The 15,405-nt window shown below is 42.1% G+C and overlaps 1 protein-coding gene across 3 annotated transcripts; it reads right to left on the bottom strand.

Moving 5' to 3' along the window:
• Positions 1-7,709: 7,709 nt before the first annotated feature.
• LOC117490125 (MAM and LDL-receptor class A domain-containing protein 1-like) lies at positions 7,710-14,504 on the bottom strand. 3 transcript variants are annotated; one of them, XR_004556649.1, is made up of 7 exons: positions 14,340-14,504; positions 13,326-13,366; positions 13,135-13,162; positions 11,594-13,008; positions 9,801-9,917; positions 8,564-8,686; positions 7,710-7,912 (listed from the first exon to the last, which is right to left on the bottom strand). XR_004556649.1 is itself a non-coding variant. In XM_034139706.1 (3 exons), exons 1-3 carry the CDS (start codon positions 9,967-9,969, stop codon positions 7,800-7,802), a joined length of 405 nt encoding a protein of 134 aa, XP_033995597.1. In that variant the 5' UTR covers positions 9,970-10,331; the 3' UTR covers positions 7,710-7,799. The 3 variants fall into 3 exon arrangements, 1 of the variants encoding a protein (XP_033995597.1); XR_004556650.1 differs by lacking the exon at positions 8,564-8,686 and having other exon boundaries at positions 7,721-7,912; XM_034139706.1 differs by lacking the exons at positions 11,594-13,008; positions 13,135-13,162; positions 13,326-13,366; positions 14,340-14,504 and having other exon boundaries at positions 9,801-10,331.
• Positions 14,505-15,405: the final 901 nt, after the last annotated feature.

Below are 15,405 nucleotides of genomic sequence, written 5' to 3'. Positions count from 1 at the left end.
TGTTTGCATAAATTAGGGCGTGGTCACTTTGATGGACACTAGTGATGGGAATTCCGGCTCTTCTTGGTGAGCCGGATCATTTGGCTCGGCTCACCAAGAAGAGCCGGCTCTTTCGGCTCCCAAACGGCTCTTCAGTTTACCACATATTATACCTTTTATAATTCAATCAAATGTAGCCCTGTTTTGACTAATGATTTATATGTGTACACATATCACTTAAATTATTCAATACATCCTTTGTACTGAAGTATTCAAAAGTAAAAATTACATGTTTAATATCAATTATTTGCTGTGGCCAGTTTTCATTGCATTTACAGACCCTTGTATCTCTCTGATACCACCCAATGAATGCACAGACTTGCTTGTAGAACCACGCTACACAAAGCAGATAGCAACACCTATAAAAACGTAAGCATAGACATAGACAAAAAGGGGCTACTGTATCGACATTTTAAAATTATATTTAAAGAAAAGGCCCTGACAAAACAGCAGGGCTCTATTTCAGTATTAACTATAGAAAAAAAGACAGCAACAGCTGACATCAAATCTTTGCTGAGCCCAGGATAATCATAAATAAATAACATAGTGAAAATAAATATATTGCAATGCTCAGTACAGCAGCATCCAACCGTCTCTAATCATAAAAAAACATAATACAAATAAATGTATTGCAATGCTCAAAACAGCAGCATCCAACAGTCTCTAATCCTTCGATATTACATGTCACTGCATGCATGCACGGAGCAGCTGTAGCGCGGAGATCATCATATCATTCTGTCTTGTATTACTTAACAAAAAATAACAAAAACAAAAAAAACGGCTCGTTCGCGGGCGCGAGCCGGCTCCCGTCGTTCACTTAAAAGAGCCGGCTCGTTCGCGACCGACACATCACTAATGGACAGGTACGTGCCTCACTGTCAGCTAACAGCAACTTGTCCACTCTGCTAGGCTACAACGTTAGTTAGTTAGTTGTAGTTACTGTACTTGACCCTTTAGCCGTGTTCGTGGTGAAATACCAGACAATTAAAATGTCGTGCTGTGCGGTTGAATGTACTAACAGAACTTCCAAGAAGTCTAAAATGATAATATTATACATGTTAACCCCGTTAGCAGGTGTTTGTGTGCTTGTTAGCTTAGCTTGTTATGTAGCTTATTAGCCAGCTAAGGACGTAACCCTTTATACATGTACACAACAGTATACAGTTTAGTTTATGATTCAGCCTTGGGTAAGACTTTTATAGTATATGGCTATGACGCCCATAATGCTAAACGGGAGCAAATGTTAAAAGGAGACCCAATTATCCCAGTGGTGGCCGCCGGAGCTAACGGAGCCGCAGGGGGCTAGCTCCAGCCGGCGTCCAGCTCCAGCCGGCCTCCCGGAGCCCCCTGCGGCTCCGTTAGCTCCGGGCGGTGGAGTCCGGCGTTATAACTGGAGATCAAGGAATGCACCGAAACGCGGACTTGGTTCGCCTGCAGCCCGCTGTAGTATTAGCTAAATAAATTATGTTGAACAAGGCTTATTAAGCTGAACATCGCCACAATTGTTCTGCTATGTATCGGTACTTATTTTATTTTATTAATGTGATGACAAGCATTATGAATAACAAAAAATAGCTAATTCTCTTGCAGATTGTCTCGTTTGATTATGAATGTAACGTTTATATAGGGGAACTACACTGTTTTATCAAAACCAAAGTGCCACGCAGTAACTTGGTATGCATGTATTTCATGTTAGCTTAGCTTCTTAGCCTGAGCTAGCTCTGTTTACTTCCAGTTCGGAGGCAGAAGGTCCCGCCTCGGCTCCGCCTCTTTGCCCTTATTTGGAGCAGACGGGAGCCGGCGGGAGTTAGACTCTGACGTCACTGTCGAGTCGTTAGTGGCCGACTCCGCCTACTAAGGGCTTCTCGGCAACTCTGCAGAATCCTATGGGTGACGTCACGGACCCTACGTCCATTTATATATACAGTCTATGGTCCGAATGCTTCTCGTTTTGCGCCGTCCCGTTCAAATGAAATCACCGACAATCATATTTCCATGCTCGCGCCAGGGCCGGGGAGGGGTTACAAGGCTCGCGTCTTGTGCTGCATTCACTTGCACTCGGACATTAGAGACTTTCTCTCATAAATGTCCGATGAGCCAAAACTTTTCTTTCAAAACAAAGCGGGGGAGTTTATTCTAAACTGTTGAGTAAAACGTTTTACACGAACTATGGAGAAATGTCACCAACATTTATAATCAATATTTAAAAAAATATTATTAATAAATGAATTGCCTACATTTAGGGTGGCAAGGCATTTTTCTGAGGTGGCAGCTGCCACCCGCCGTGCCACCCCGTAGAACCGCCACTGTTAGTTCATCTAAAGAGCAGCTTTTGACCTATGACTGTTCACCTGATCACCGGTACCGGCGGGGATTGTTGTTAGCTTCTGCTGCGCTAACGGATATAAGAAGCTGTTTCTACAATGATGTGGAGGGAGAGCTCTCCTGTCAGACTGAGGCTCAGTGAGGTGAAGGACTCTCAGTGTCAGATAGTTCACTTTAGTCTAAGTTATCTCAGTGGCTCTCAAACGGTTTGATCACAATTTATGTAAACACATATTTCCAAGGCACTCCTTTATAATTATTGGGATAAATAAAAACAGGTTTGAAATCATTCCAGTGTATACTATAGGACAGTAAACCAGAAATATCATTTAAAACTGGAGAGATTAACAAATATGCATAAATAAATGTTAACTGGTAAAATAAGATATAAATGAACCACAACAATAAAATAAGTTCCATGTATTTGTTATTGGCTATGGTAGGTTATTGGTTATGTTCACACACTTATTTGATTATTAAAATGCAAACCAATCTTTTTCATATGGGTGTTTAGAGTTGTACCCCCTAGATCAGGTCTCTGTAATTGTGTGCTCAAAGTGCAACAGATTGAAACATTTTACATACTCCCGGACCCCCCTAGAGGATGTGACGTCCACCCCCAATTAAAACATGTTCATACAATAATGAATACATTTGAAAGCCTTTTTATATAAGCTGTCCACCATGTCAATAGGTTTCTCTGTTTGTAGTGTGTTGGTCTTTGTAGAGGTTTTTCATTGCCAGCTGAAATCTTGCCTAGGGCAGCAAACTGGTCAGAACCGGCCCTGGTGTCATCCCCACAGCACCCCCATTTCAAACATGTTCCCACGGCTATGTCAGATACCAACATACTGAATCCTCTTCAGGTCAGGTTACAGGAGAGACTCTTACTTTGTGTCTGAGGGTCCAGGTTCATTACTGAAGGATATAGGTTGCCCCATAGACCAGTCACTCTTCAGAGACAGACAGCTGGGGACTGGAGACCCTGCTCTCTGTCTGTGGAAACAACATGTTTTAAACATCATTAGTTCATAGTTTTAATGTTCTCTACTGGGTTTCATTAAACAGTTTATATGATCAGATACCAACATACTGAATCCTCTTCAGGTCAGGTTACAGGAGAGACTCTTACTTTGTGTCTGAGGGTCCAGGTTCATTACTGAAGTCTGGAGGATTCCCCATAGACCAGTCACTCTTCAGAGATAGACAGCTGGGGACTGGAGTATTGTCCCCTTCCTCATCTTTTAAATCACTCATCTTCTCCAGTACACACACACACACACACACACACACACACACACACACACACACACCACACACACACACACACACACACACACACACACACACACACACACACACACACCACACACACACACACACACACACACACACACACACACACACACACACACACACACATGCACACACACACACACACACACACACACACACACACACCACACACACACACACACACACACACACACAACCACATACCTTAATAATAAACTTTGTTCAAATACATGAAATCAGTCATACTTCATTGCCTCTCTCCATTTTTTCTGCGCTGGGCTTGTCACATGTTATGTAACTCTGATGACTCAGGAAACAGGAAATAATCAAAGTTTACAACACTTGCAGAAGTCTCAATGGACTCTAGGACGCTGATTGTTAACCAAGAAGTTATTTTCTGACATCCAGTAAAACATAGTGAATAATGAATGTGTTAGAAAGCAGATCCTGGTGTTAACACTCACCCTGTTCTCCTCCTCGTGCCGAGCTGTAAAATGGCGTCTGGCAGTCTGACAGTCTGACTTCATACTTTCACTTCCTACTTTTCCAACATTTCGTCCCACCAGCTCAGCCCTATTTGTTTTTCTTTCCTCTTCTGCCTCACTGCTTATGAATTCTGAAGAAACCCTCGTGGTTGAATTCTCCTTCGTGAGAGAAACAAAGGTCGCTTTAAGTACAAGAGGAATTCCTCAAGTTGTACTTTAAGGCGAAATCATCAATTCACTTTCAAGTGTTCAGTGCTCATTGAAAAGGAAGTACTTTCAGGGACGATGAAGACGTTAACTTGGTTGTTTGGGAACAAAACCACTGTTCCTATGATAACACATATATGAAGGATTGTTTCTGGGTGTCTATAACCCCCAGACACCGTTACCGTTATAACATCAATGCAGCTTGGAAGCAGGAAGCCCATTAGTAGATGTTAACGTGTGGATGAAGCTTGTAATTCACTGTAATATCTAAATGTCACACCAACATCCATTAAAAGGGCGTGATGCGATTAAAAAAGTATGTTATTGAATAAATCCTGAGAAAAAGGTAAGAAATGTGTCTTTAACAGAACAAGGGAGTTCCAGATACTGCATTAGTGTTCATGAACTCTCCTCCACAGAGACTGCATCTGTATGTCAGTTCCCATGATGTGTGTGCACCGTGTCATCGTGACTTCCTGTATGCTAAGGAGCTATACTGGGGGTGTGTTTTATGGACGTTAGGCGGCTGCTGGGGAAATGCTAATGAAGCTGCAGAATATATAGGAAGACAAGCTTTATGTGACGCTTATATGACAGAGACAATGTCCTGAGAGTGTAACACATCGAGGACATTGAGTTTGTGAATGAATTAGCCGTTATCTCAGTCAAGGGAAGGACAGCATTAATGGGAATGAATGAGAGTTTCCAGATGCAGAATGTATGAGATATGACCCAGTGAGTGGATGAGAGGCTTCAATCTCACGTTTAGATTTCTTGTTTTTCTTTGGCTCAAATATCACAAGAACAAAAAGAGGTGTTCTCTGTCTTCTTGCAGATTGCCAGAGGCGTCAATCTGCAGTCTGCTGAACATGTGGTGTTCATTTCACCAATTCTTCAGTTCAACAAATCAGATTGGTCTCAATTCAGTTTGAACAGACTGGCCTTCGTGAAGAGAGGGAGAGACGCCCAGAACACGTGTTAATAAGCCGTCCATTTAAACCGTCTAACCGTAAGAACAACAAGCGATATGTGCAGGACATATTTCAAATAGACGGCATGGAGAGAAGTCAGTTAAACAACTATTTAAAGCTAACATTCATCTGGAGATTTGGTCGTTTACTTTCCTTTTTAATTTGTAAAACAACAACAATAGATACTGAAGTAAACCTTAGAGACCATGCCATGATGAAAGTCTACAGAAGACCCTCTCACATCTCATACGGTGCTTTAATATGATGATTGAAGTGGTGCTTATTAAACTGCTTCATATCAGACACAGAAGTAATGAGATCTCTGCAGGTCACCTGAAAGCATAGCAGTCATAAATCAACTAAAAGCATGTTTATTTGTGTTGTTTGTATTAATAGCAGCTGTTTACCTGCGTGTGCTCTTTATCAAAGAAGTCCTTTAGTCTCTAATAAAGAAAAAGTCATTGCGTTCACAAACAAAACATCAATTATAGCTGAGAGGGAAATGTTAAGCTTGAGTGAGCAGCGAAGAATTAGACTTCCAGGCGTGAAATAAATCAAATGACTGACGTAGAATTCATCGTCACAATCAGACCCAAAGAAAACACTTCTAAGGTCATTTTATATATATTTAAATAACACAATAATAACTGGAGATGTTCTTTGTGGTATAGTGTACTTTGTGTTGCTAGGCAGAGAAGCCAGCTTTAATGATCCTCTGGCGCCATCTAGTGGTTCATCTCATTATTGCAGGACACTAAATTAGGACTCACCTAAAGTGCAAATATCAAACCCCTTTGTCCAGTGGAGGGTCAGGGTGAGTATATATACTAAAGTACACATTATTTGAGAGTCTATTTGAGAGCGTTAGTTATAAGTGAGGAAACAGAGAGACTTTTCTGCATGTTATGAAATGTAATTTGGGAAACACTTTATATTAAAGTGCACGTTCAGCATCAACGAGTTGTTCATTAACATGTTAGCAGTTTCTAGGCTCTTTATTAGTCACTATAAAACTCTTAGTAATGCCTTATTCTACAAGTACTAGGCCATTAGTTAAGAGTCCTCGTCTCCTCTCTCGTGTCCTCGTCTCCTCTCTCGTGTCCTCGTCTCTCCTCTCTCATGTCCTCGTCTCCTCTCTCGTGTCCTCGTCTCTCCTCTCTCGTGTCCTCGTCTCCTCTCTCGTGTCCTCGTCTCTCCTCTCTCGTGTCCTCGTCTCCTCTCTCGTGTCCTCGTCTCTCCTCTCTCGTGTCCTCGTCTCCTCTCTCGTGTCCTCGTCTCCTCTCTCGAGTCCTCGTCTCCTCTCTCGTGTCCTCGTCTCTCCTCTCTTGTGTCCTCGTCTCTCCTCTCTTGTGTCCTTGTCTCCTCTCTTGTGTCCTCGTCTCTCCTCTCTCGTGTCCTCGTCTCCTCTCTCGTGTCCTCGTCTCTCCTCTCTCGTGTCCTCGTCTCTCCTCTCTCGTGTCCTCGTCTCTCCTCTCTCGTGTCCTCGTCTCTCCTCTCTCGTGTCCTCGTCTCTCCTCTCTCGTGTCCTCGTCTCCTCTCTCGAGTCCTCGTCTCCTCTCTCGTGTCCTCGTCTCTCCTCTCTTGTGTCCTCGTCTCTCCTCTCTTGTGTCCTTGTCTCCTCTCTTATGTCCTCGTCTCTCCTCTCTCGTGTCCTCGTCTCCTCTCTCGTGTCCTCGTCTCTCCTCTCTCGTGTCCTCGTCTCTCCTCTCTCATGTCCTCGTCTCTCCTCTCTTGTGTCCTTGTCTCTCCTCTCTCGTGTCCTCGTCTCTCCTCTCTCGTGTCCTCGTCTCCTCTCTTGTGTCCTCGTCTCTCCTCTCTTATGTCCTCGTCTCTCCTCTCTCGTGTCCTCGTCTCCTCTCTTATGTCCTCATCTCTCCTCTCTCGTGTCCTTGTCTCCTCTCTTATGTCCTCGTCTCTCCTCTCTCGTGTCCTCGTCTCTGCTCTCTCGTGTCCTCGTCTCCTCTCTTGTGTCCTCGTCTCTCCTCTCTTGTGTCTTCATCTCCTCTCTTGTGTCCTCATCTCTGCTCTCTCGTGTCCTCGTCTCCTCTCTCGTGTCCTCGTCTCTGCTCTCTCGTGTCCTCGTCTCTCCTCTCTCGTGTCCTCGTCTCCTCTCTCGTGTCCTCGTCTCTCCTCTCTCGTGTCCTCGTCTCCTCTCTCGTGTCCTCGTCTCTCCTCTCTTGTGTCCTCATCTCCTCTCTTGTGTCCTCGTCTCTGCTCTCTCGTGTCCTCGTCTCCTCTCTCGTGTCCTCGTCTCTGCTCTCTCGTGTCCTCGTCTCTCCTCTCTTGTGTCCTCGTCTCTCCTCTCTCGTGTCCTCATCTCCTCTCTTGTGTCCTCGTCTCTCCTCTCTCGTGTCCTCGTCTCCTCTCTTGTGTCCTCGTCTCTCCTCTCTCGTGTCCTCGTCTCCTCTCTCGTTCTTTAGTGGGAATGCTGTGTCAGCATTCCCACTAAAGTAACATTTCTCCTGTGCTTTAATGTTCAAACAGATGTTATTTGAGGGTCTCTCAGCTGGCAGGTTTCAGTGGGCAGGAAGAAAGGACTGATCAGGTCTGCAGAGGTTCTGGTTCCAGGTGAAAGGGACAGGAAGTGAGCTGAAAGAGAGGGAGACGTGGATTTGAAAACTATGGAGTGGTCTTAACAAAACTCTCTCAAGTGATGACTGTCATCAAACATTCAAATCAAGAGTCAGAAAAAATGTGTTAGCAGACTACTCCAACGAACCAAACAATGGGTACACCTAGCTGCTGTAAGGATAATAATAATAAATACTATAACAAGTACAAAGACTATTATCATAATTATCTTAATTATCAGTTTACATCAAAATAGGATGAGAAATGAAACCGTCTTGTTTTCTGAACGTGGACTTGTAGGAATTTATTTATTATTTGTTTGACTTTATCATTTTATTGTCACCCTGGAAATGGGTGTATGTACGTATATGTGTACATATGTATGTGTATGTATATATAGAATGTTGTTTATCTGTGTGCGTATTTAATTACAGAATGATCTTTTCTTTTCTTTATCCTGCTGGATGACTAACGGAGGGATACCTCTGGATACACTCTGCTTTCTGCCTCCTGCTTCTACTCATCATGTTTGTTTCTTGGATGTATAAACTGTCTAATTGTTGAAACAGTAGAATAAATAATAAAACATACAATTAAAAAAAGATCTGCAGAAGTATAAGGTACATGTGTTGAGTTTAAAATAGATGTCTAGTGTCCCTAATGTCCCACCTGATGTGTTTGAGTGGTCGTGTTTGAGTCCAGGAGCCTCGGTAGTTCTGATCCATCTGGACTCTGAGCTCTGCATCAAGTCACAGAATCCATCTTCAAAACCACACCTCTTATATCCAGAGCCTACAACCAGAAAGAAGACATGCTTCAGCCTCTTTGAGTTTAGCTTTTCAAACTGCAGGGTTTCTCGTCTACGGCCTCTTTATGCTATCTCTCTACCTCTGAATGAGTCAAAGTGTTACATTTCCATGCAATATCTGATCAAATTGACATTCCAGTCCGCTGCAAAACACCTGCCTATACAATAACTAACCTAATGACATGCTCCAGATTACAGATTCTGTAAATAAAGCATCATATCAGGCAGGGATTTGAGCCTTTACAGACCATTTACATGCACTAAAACACACTACAGGAGAGAGAACACCCCAACAAACATAATACGGCCGCTTTAAGATGTGGTTTCTGCACACAATAAAGTAACATCATCTCATCAGAGCATTATAAGCGTTAATCCTGGACTTCACGGCCAAACATGAAACAGAAGACTGAAAAGAATTAGGGATGAAACTGAATGTGAGTTGGTATGCAAGGCAGGATTATCAATGATGCACCACAGAAGAAGAACCAGGATCTTATACTGAAGTTAAAGTAATAATACAGATAGGTTTACCTCAACAAATCTACTTCAATAAATGTATTTAGTTCATTTCCACCACTGCAAAGAATGAAATGTATATTCATTCATATTTTAAGATATATCACGCATTGAATATCCTCACAGACGCATGTTGTAATGAATGCATTTCAGTATACACACAGTACATAAGTATAACATGTACTTTAGGTATCAAAAGTAAAAGTACTAATACTATTATCATGTTTTATTTACATGTAAGAGCCTTTTAGCATTGTGGTTTGACTACATTTAGATACTTGAAATACTGTTTTTAATAGTATTTCAGTACTCTGTTACACCATATCAGCAAATCATGTGTTTTTATATGAACAAAAGGTGCTTTTTGCCTCTGAAATATAGTAGAACGACACTGGTTTTTGCTATATATACGTTGATAATGCAATTTATAACTACATCTTGACTTGTGTATCACATTGTTCACTCTGAATATATATGGATTTGTGAAGTTATAGGTGTACGAGGTACTTTAAGACACCTGTTGAAAGGTAATCCAGTCTCAAAGTCAGAGAAAATCTGACAAAATCAATATTTACTCACAGTTTTCCTCATCGCTGTAATCTCCACAGTCGTCAGTGAAGTCACACACACTTCCCTCGGACACACACAGATCCTGAGAGCAGCTGAACTCCTGAGCTGAACACACTGCGTCACACACTGGGGTCAAAAACACCAGAGAAAAGGCAGAAAACAGCCACAGAAGCATCATCTTACTGTCTGTCCTTTAACTCCAGCACATGATCTCCTCCTCTGAGTGAAGCATGTTGTTTTGAAGATAGAAGAAGCAGCTTCAGTCGAGGTACAGCTCGTCTGTAACGTGTGCAAGTAGCTTAGGAGCTGTTAGCATGTTGTAAAAGGTAATCAATGGCTTTTATGGCTGTTACTCAATAAGGTCACTGTGTGTTCATGTGTTCATTCTCTGAGAGGCTGGACTGAGGCTATTAGCTTTATGCTAACATGCTCACAATGCTATCATGCTCCTGTTTAGCTCCTATAATGTGTTTAACATACGAGTTCAGCATGCTAACATAGCTAATTCTTGCACTATTTATATTCTATTTTATTTGTATTTACATTTTTGCTCATCTCAAAACATTCTCTTGCACTATTTTATCTGTTTTATTTGTTCCATGTCCTATATATATTCATGTTGCTCTGTTGGAGAAGATCTTCATTGACATATCTACTCTGTAGCTGCTGTGCAAATGACAATAAAGCTTTGAAACTTGAATGTTGAATCTTGAAAATGTGTTTAACATACGAGTTCAGCATGCTAACACAGCTAATTAGCACTAGCATGTCCTTAATGAAGGGGCTAGAGGAGATGACTAATGAATCAAATGCAATGCAATCCATCCAATAGGTGTTGAGTTATTTATATGTGGTTCTTAGTAGTAGACAGACTATTAGCATGGCTACAAACCAGGTTTATACTCTGATAGATTCCTGTGTATTTTCATAATAACCACTTCTAGGAACACCTACATCAATTGGAGAACTCTGAGCATCTGTAAATGTGAAGAGGCTGCAGTTAGCCTGTGTGTGTGTGTGTGTGTGTGTGTGTGTGTGTGTGTGTGTGTGTGTGTGTGTGTGTGTGTAATTAACGCTGTGTCTCAATCCCACTCCACTGAGAGGCATCATTTCATTTCACAGCAATCAATAAACACAAGGACCTTAAAAACAGAGAAGCTACAAGAGCTGGGGAGGTTCCAATTAAATGACTTTCGAAGGGGCGAGAGAGCGAGGGAACAAGGAGAAGAACACGTCTGTATCGCCCTCTGTTGGCAGCGGCAGTGGGAGGAAAGTAGAAAGTGTTTAAAGCAGAATGTGTCCTGTTTTTATTACAGAGCAAGGATGCACATGGAGGCACTGACAGACTCATTATTCCAATTAACATGTGAGAGGAATTCATACTGTAATAGCAAGCGTCTCATTACCAATAAGCCAATGTGGAAGTTATTAGCTCACAATGCTAACATGCTAAAGCTACTGTCCCACAACTCTCAGGTTGAGGGGCCCTCCTTTCCCAACTTCAGCAAGGAACACCCCCATGACTATTGTTGGAGTCGGGAGGCCTGTTCATTTATTCCGGCAATTACTCAGACCTACTAATTGACCTAACAGAAGCTATTGATTCTAAGTTTACTGCTCGGCTCAGATCCATCGAGGTCAGCAAGGTCTCACCTATTAACTCCTGAAGAACCAGGTTCAATTAACTGCTGTTTCAATACCGACGACACGCTAAATCTGTTTAAGCGATCCCGAAGGATTTTGGTATCAGTAATGAGGTGTGGCCTTACCTAAGTGTGAGTGTGGCAGTGGTGCAATCTTACCTTTAAGCAGGAGAGGAGAGCGCAGATTTATTTTAAGTTCTCCCAATCCAAAAAGGTGGGATGATTTTATTTGAAGAAAATGGTCCACACTTAAACAGGTTTTTACCTTCTCTCGTTACAATATGACAATCATACAAAACATATCATGCTGTGCTACTTTTCTAATATAAAAGCTCAATTCAGTTTTACATTTCTTACACTAAATTCTAACTTCAACTGCCCTCTTCAGTTGAAACATTAAAAGTCTAACCCGACAGAATCCAGAGGAATCTCCTCATAAATGGTCAGTGGTATCTAACACATTCAAGCTTTCATTCAACAATTCACCAAATCAATCTGAGAGATCTTACCAAGTTGAGAGAACCTACCAAGGAGAGACCCCGCTCTGGAGCTTTCTCCCTCTCAGCCAGTGCTTTTATGCTGCACATAGGAACACAAAGAAAACCCAAAGACACCTCCTTTATACCCTGTGGGGAAAGGTCATGACCTCTGGTGTGCAGGACTGGACATCCAGACATATTCTCCTATGGTATGGCCTGAACACATTTTGGGGCTCCAGTACTTTTCCATTGAGTCGGGGGTACAGCCTGTGAGTGAAGACAACTGTCCCCCCTCTTTAAACAGTGACACCCATAAACTACAATAGGCCTTAAACTCAATTTAACAAACTACTTGTGTTTGTATATACTGGGATTATAGAACAACATGAAATATAATATTTTCATTGTGGGTTATACAAGATTATATTTGATTATATTAACTTTCGTTTTAATTATTCAACTTAATATGGAGACATCAACACTATGCAATGCTGAAGATGGCTCTAACTAACCTCCTACCCGCTTGGGAAACCAAACTCTACAAGTGCCACATGTTGGACCATCTTAAGGTCCCCTCTGCCAGACACATTGCATTAGCCTATGCACACGACCCACAACCCTTTACTAAGTCTTTAGCTGCTTTGCACCTCCTTTGTCCTCCCCTTTCAGAAAGAGCAAGGCATCACCAGATCCAAGCGCCCCTCCAGTCCAGTGGACCCCCTTCCAGCAGCTCATTGACCGGGTCCTGCGTCCCACTCTCAGTATGCAGATATCCGGATGACTACATCGTTCAAAGTGAGATGTTGGGGCAGGTAAAGGCGGGGCTCCAAGCTAACCTGAAGAAGAGTGAGTTGGGGTATCTGGGGTCGATGGGGTCTCCTCTTTGGTGCCGGGATGGGTGGGAGGTGGTGGTAGGTAGCAGTAGGTGTATGTGCAACACATCTTTAAGAAAAGCTTTAAGTACAATGGATTGTTTTTGTTCAATATTGAGGAGAGCTAACAGGAAGTCTCTCATCAGCTGCAGTCTTCTTCTGTATTCTCCAAAATGCCTCCACGCTCCTCTGGACGTCTCAAACTCGCCCCGTGATGAATAAACTGAGAACAAATAAAACCTGAGCTTACAGATTTGTCTGGAACACCAGAAACACACTGAGCAATAACTACATTTTAATTAAGTGTTGAAACCTCAATAAATAAAGTTCACTTGGTACGACCTCTCACCTTTCTGTGTGTCTTCACTTCCTGTCACCTGAGAGGAGAAGGAGAGAGAGAGAGAATGATGATGATGATAAAACATGGAGAAACATCCAGAATGATGAAGAGAGAAAGAAGAGTGTTGTTTTCCTCTGAGGTCATGCTCCATTCAAGAGTTTAGTATCTTGATGAATGGAGGATATGGTTTCAGTACTCACAGGTCTTCTGGATCGTGATCGGCTTATCCCATCTTCCGATCCTGTAGAGATGAACACAATCCAACAGCTTTAGATCCAGTTTAAATAAGTGTTAGTTCTTTGAGTCAGCTTCAGAGTCCTGATCTCATGCTTTACATCCCATCATATCTTCTCTGCAAACACTACGACTGCCTGCCACAGCTCTCAGCTGCATGACAGGAAGTAACCAGTCATTGGTCTAGAACAGGGGGGTCCAAACTCTTTTCCCCGAGGGCCACATACAGAAAGATATATAAAGGTCTGGGCCGCTCTCTAGAGGTATGTTGCCTCATGAGTTCAGTTATAAGTCAGAAACCTCAGATGAAGGGAAAGGATGCTTGTTACTTGAAGATGCTTTCAGAAACAACAGCTCCCAGCTCTCCAGAGGGTTCACTTTATTCTGTCAGCAGCTCATTCCTTAAAGCAGGATCTTCAGATTGATTATAATCACAGGAAATATGAAGGGTCTATTTCACGCTTGTTATACAAATAAGTTATTGGGCTTTTTTCTTATCAAGTTAGATTTGTTAGAACATGTTTTCAGCTTTAATGACTGAATTTATTTAAAAAGTGGGATTATGAACACATGAATACTACTGAGTAATATATGTGTACATATATATTTAAGAAGTACAATATAAGACAAGCACAAGTTTCATTAGTGGGTCATATTTCATTATACTTTCAGAATTTGCTGAGGGCGGATTCAGAGGGCCGCATTTGGCCCCCGGGCCGCAGTTTGGACACCCCTGGTCTAGAAACTAAAAACATCCCATAAGAACAGACCACCTTTCCCACTCTTCTGTAAAACCCCGTCTGTTAGAGAGTTGATTACTAAAGTGTGGCTTTGCATGTTCAGCTGGCCTTCTATAGTTGATGGAAGAATGAGAGAGCCTGCAGTCAGTGGGTAACATCACTGATCTGTTTCCCCAGAGAGAGAAACACCTCCCTGTGGTTCATACAATACTGCTGAACCAGCAGAGACCCCTTACTGACCTGAGGGTCTCCAGTCTGCAGTCTGGACTCTCCAGAAGATCTCTCAGCAGCTTCTCATCTGAATCCTTCAGATCGTTGTCACTCAGGTTCAGATCTCTCAGATGGATGTTGGACTTCAGAGCTGAGATCAGAGCAGAACAGCTGATCTCTGACAACCTGCAGCTCCACAGACTGAATAAAGAAAACATGATGAGGATACAAATCAGTTTATAATCAGATGTTACTCAACATTTAAATGAATGGGAACAAAAACATGTCTTCTTCAGAAAGTAAACTTTATTAATGTAAAACTAATATTACTTCAGATGAACTTTATTCAGACGTTATTGTTTACTAAATATTAAAAACATAGATTTACTTTTTACAACTAACATCTATTCCAGTTCCTTCAAGAATCAGACAACATCTAAGTCTGCAGTTCTTACTTTAGTAGCTACAAATGAAAATATGAATAAAACAACATTTACAACTGAATGGATGCAAGTTAATGATGTAGAAGAATCAGGATGAATATCTAATGAAACATGAGATCTCCAGCAGTAACAGAGAGTCAGTGAACTGACCTGAGAGTCTCCAGTCTGCAGTCTGGACCCTCCAGAAGATCTCTCAGCAGCTCCACTGCTGAATCCTTCAGAGCGCTGTAACCCAGGTTCAGATCTCTCAGATGGATGTTGCACTTCAGAGCTGAGATCAGAGCAGAACAGCTGATCTCTGACAACCTGCAGCCCCACAGTCTGAATAAAGAAAACATGATGTAAGTTTAGAAAACAATGTTCCTGTTTGAAATAACTCCAGGTTTAATAATCTGTTCAGAGTTAAACAGGGTTTCAAAGGTCTCCTATCTGCTATCTTTAGGCATATATTCTGGGTCTCAGATATATAACAATATATAAAAACATCTCTATGATGTGTTTTGCTCCAAATACCAAACAGATCCTGCATTTTAGAAATCCCTCATATCCCTCTGTTCCAGCTGTTAGAGAAGAGCAGGTTCGGGTCCTTAGCTTAAAAAGAGAGGAGGGGGAGCTAATGCCTGATCAGAATTACCCGGCAGATACAGTTAAAT

This window comes from Trematomus bernacchii, unplaced genomic scaffold (assembly GCF_902827165.1).
Source record: "Trematomus bernacchii unplaced genomic scaffold, fTreBer1.1, whole genome shotgun sequence".
In the NCBI taxonomy this organism is placed as follows: Eukaryota; Metazoa; Chordata; class Actinopteri; order Perciformes; family Nototheniidae; genus Trematomus; species Trematomus bernacchii.
Note: the sequence above shows the minus strand (reverse complement) of the source record. Positions and strands in the feature narration are given on the sequence as shown.

Coding starts and splice junctions, on each gene's coding strand:
- LOC117490125 (XM_034139706.1), bottom strand. CDS start 9,969: ATGATGCTTCTGTGGCTGTTTTCTGCCTTTTCTCTGGTGTTTTTGACC. Junction 8,687..9,800: donor TTACAGCGATGAGGAAAACT/GTGAGTAAATAT, acceptor TTCTGGTTGTAG/GCTCTGGATATAAGAGGTGT. Junction 7,913..8,563: donor CGACCACTCAAACACATCAG/GTGGGACATTAG, acceptor CCTCTCTTTCAG/CTCACTTCCTGTCCCTTTCA.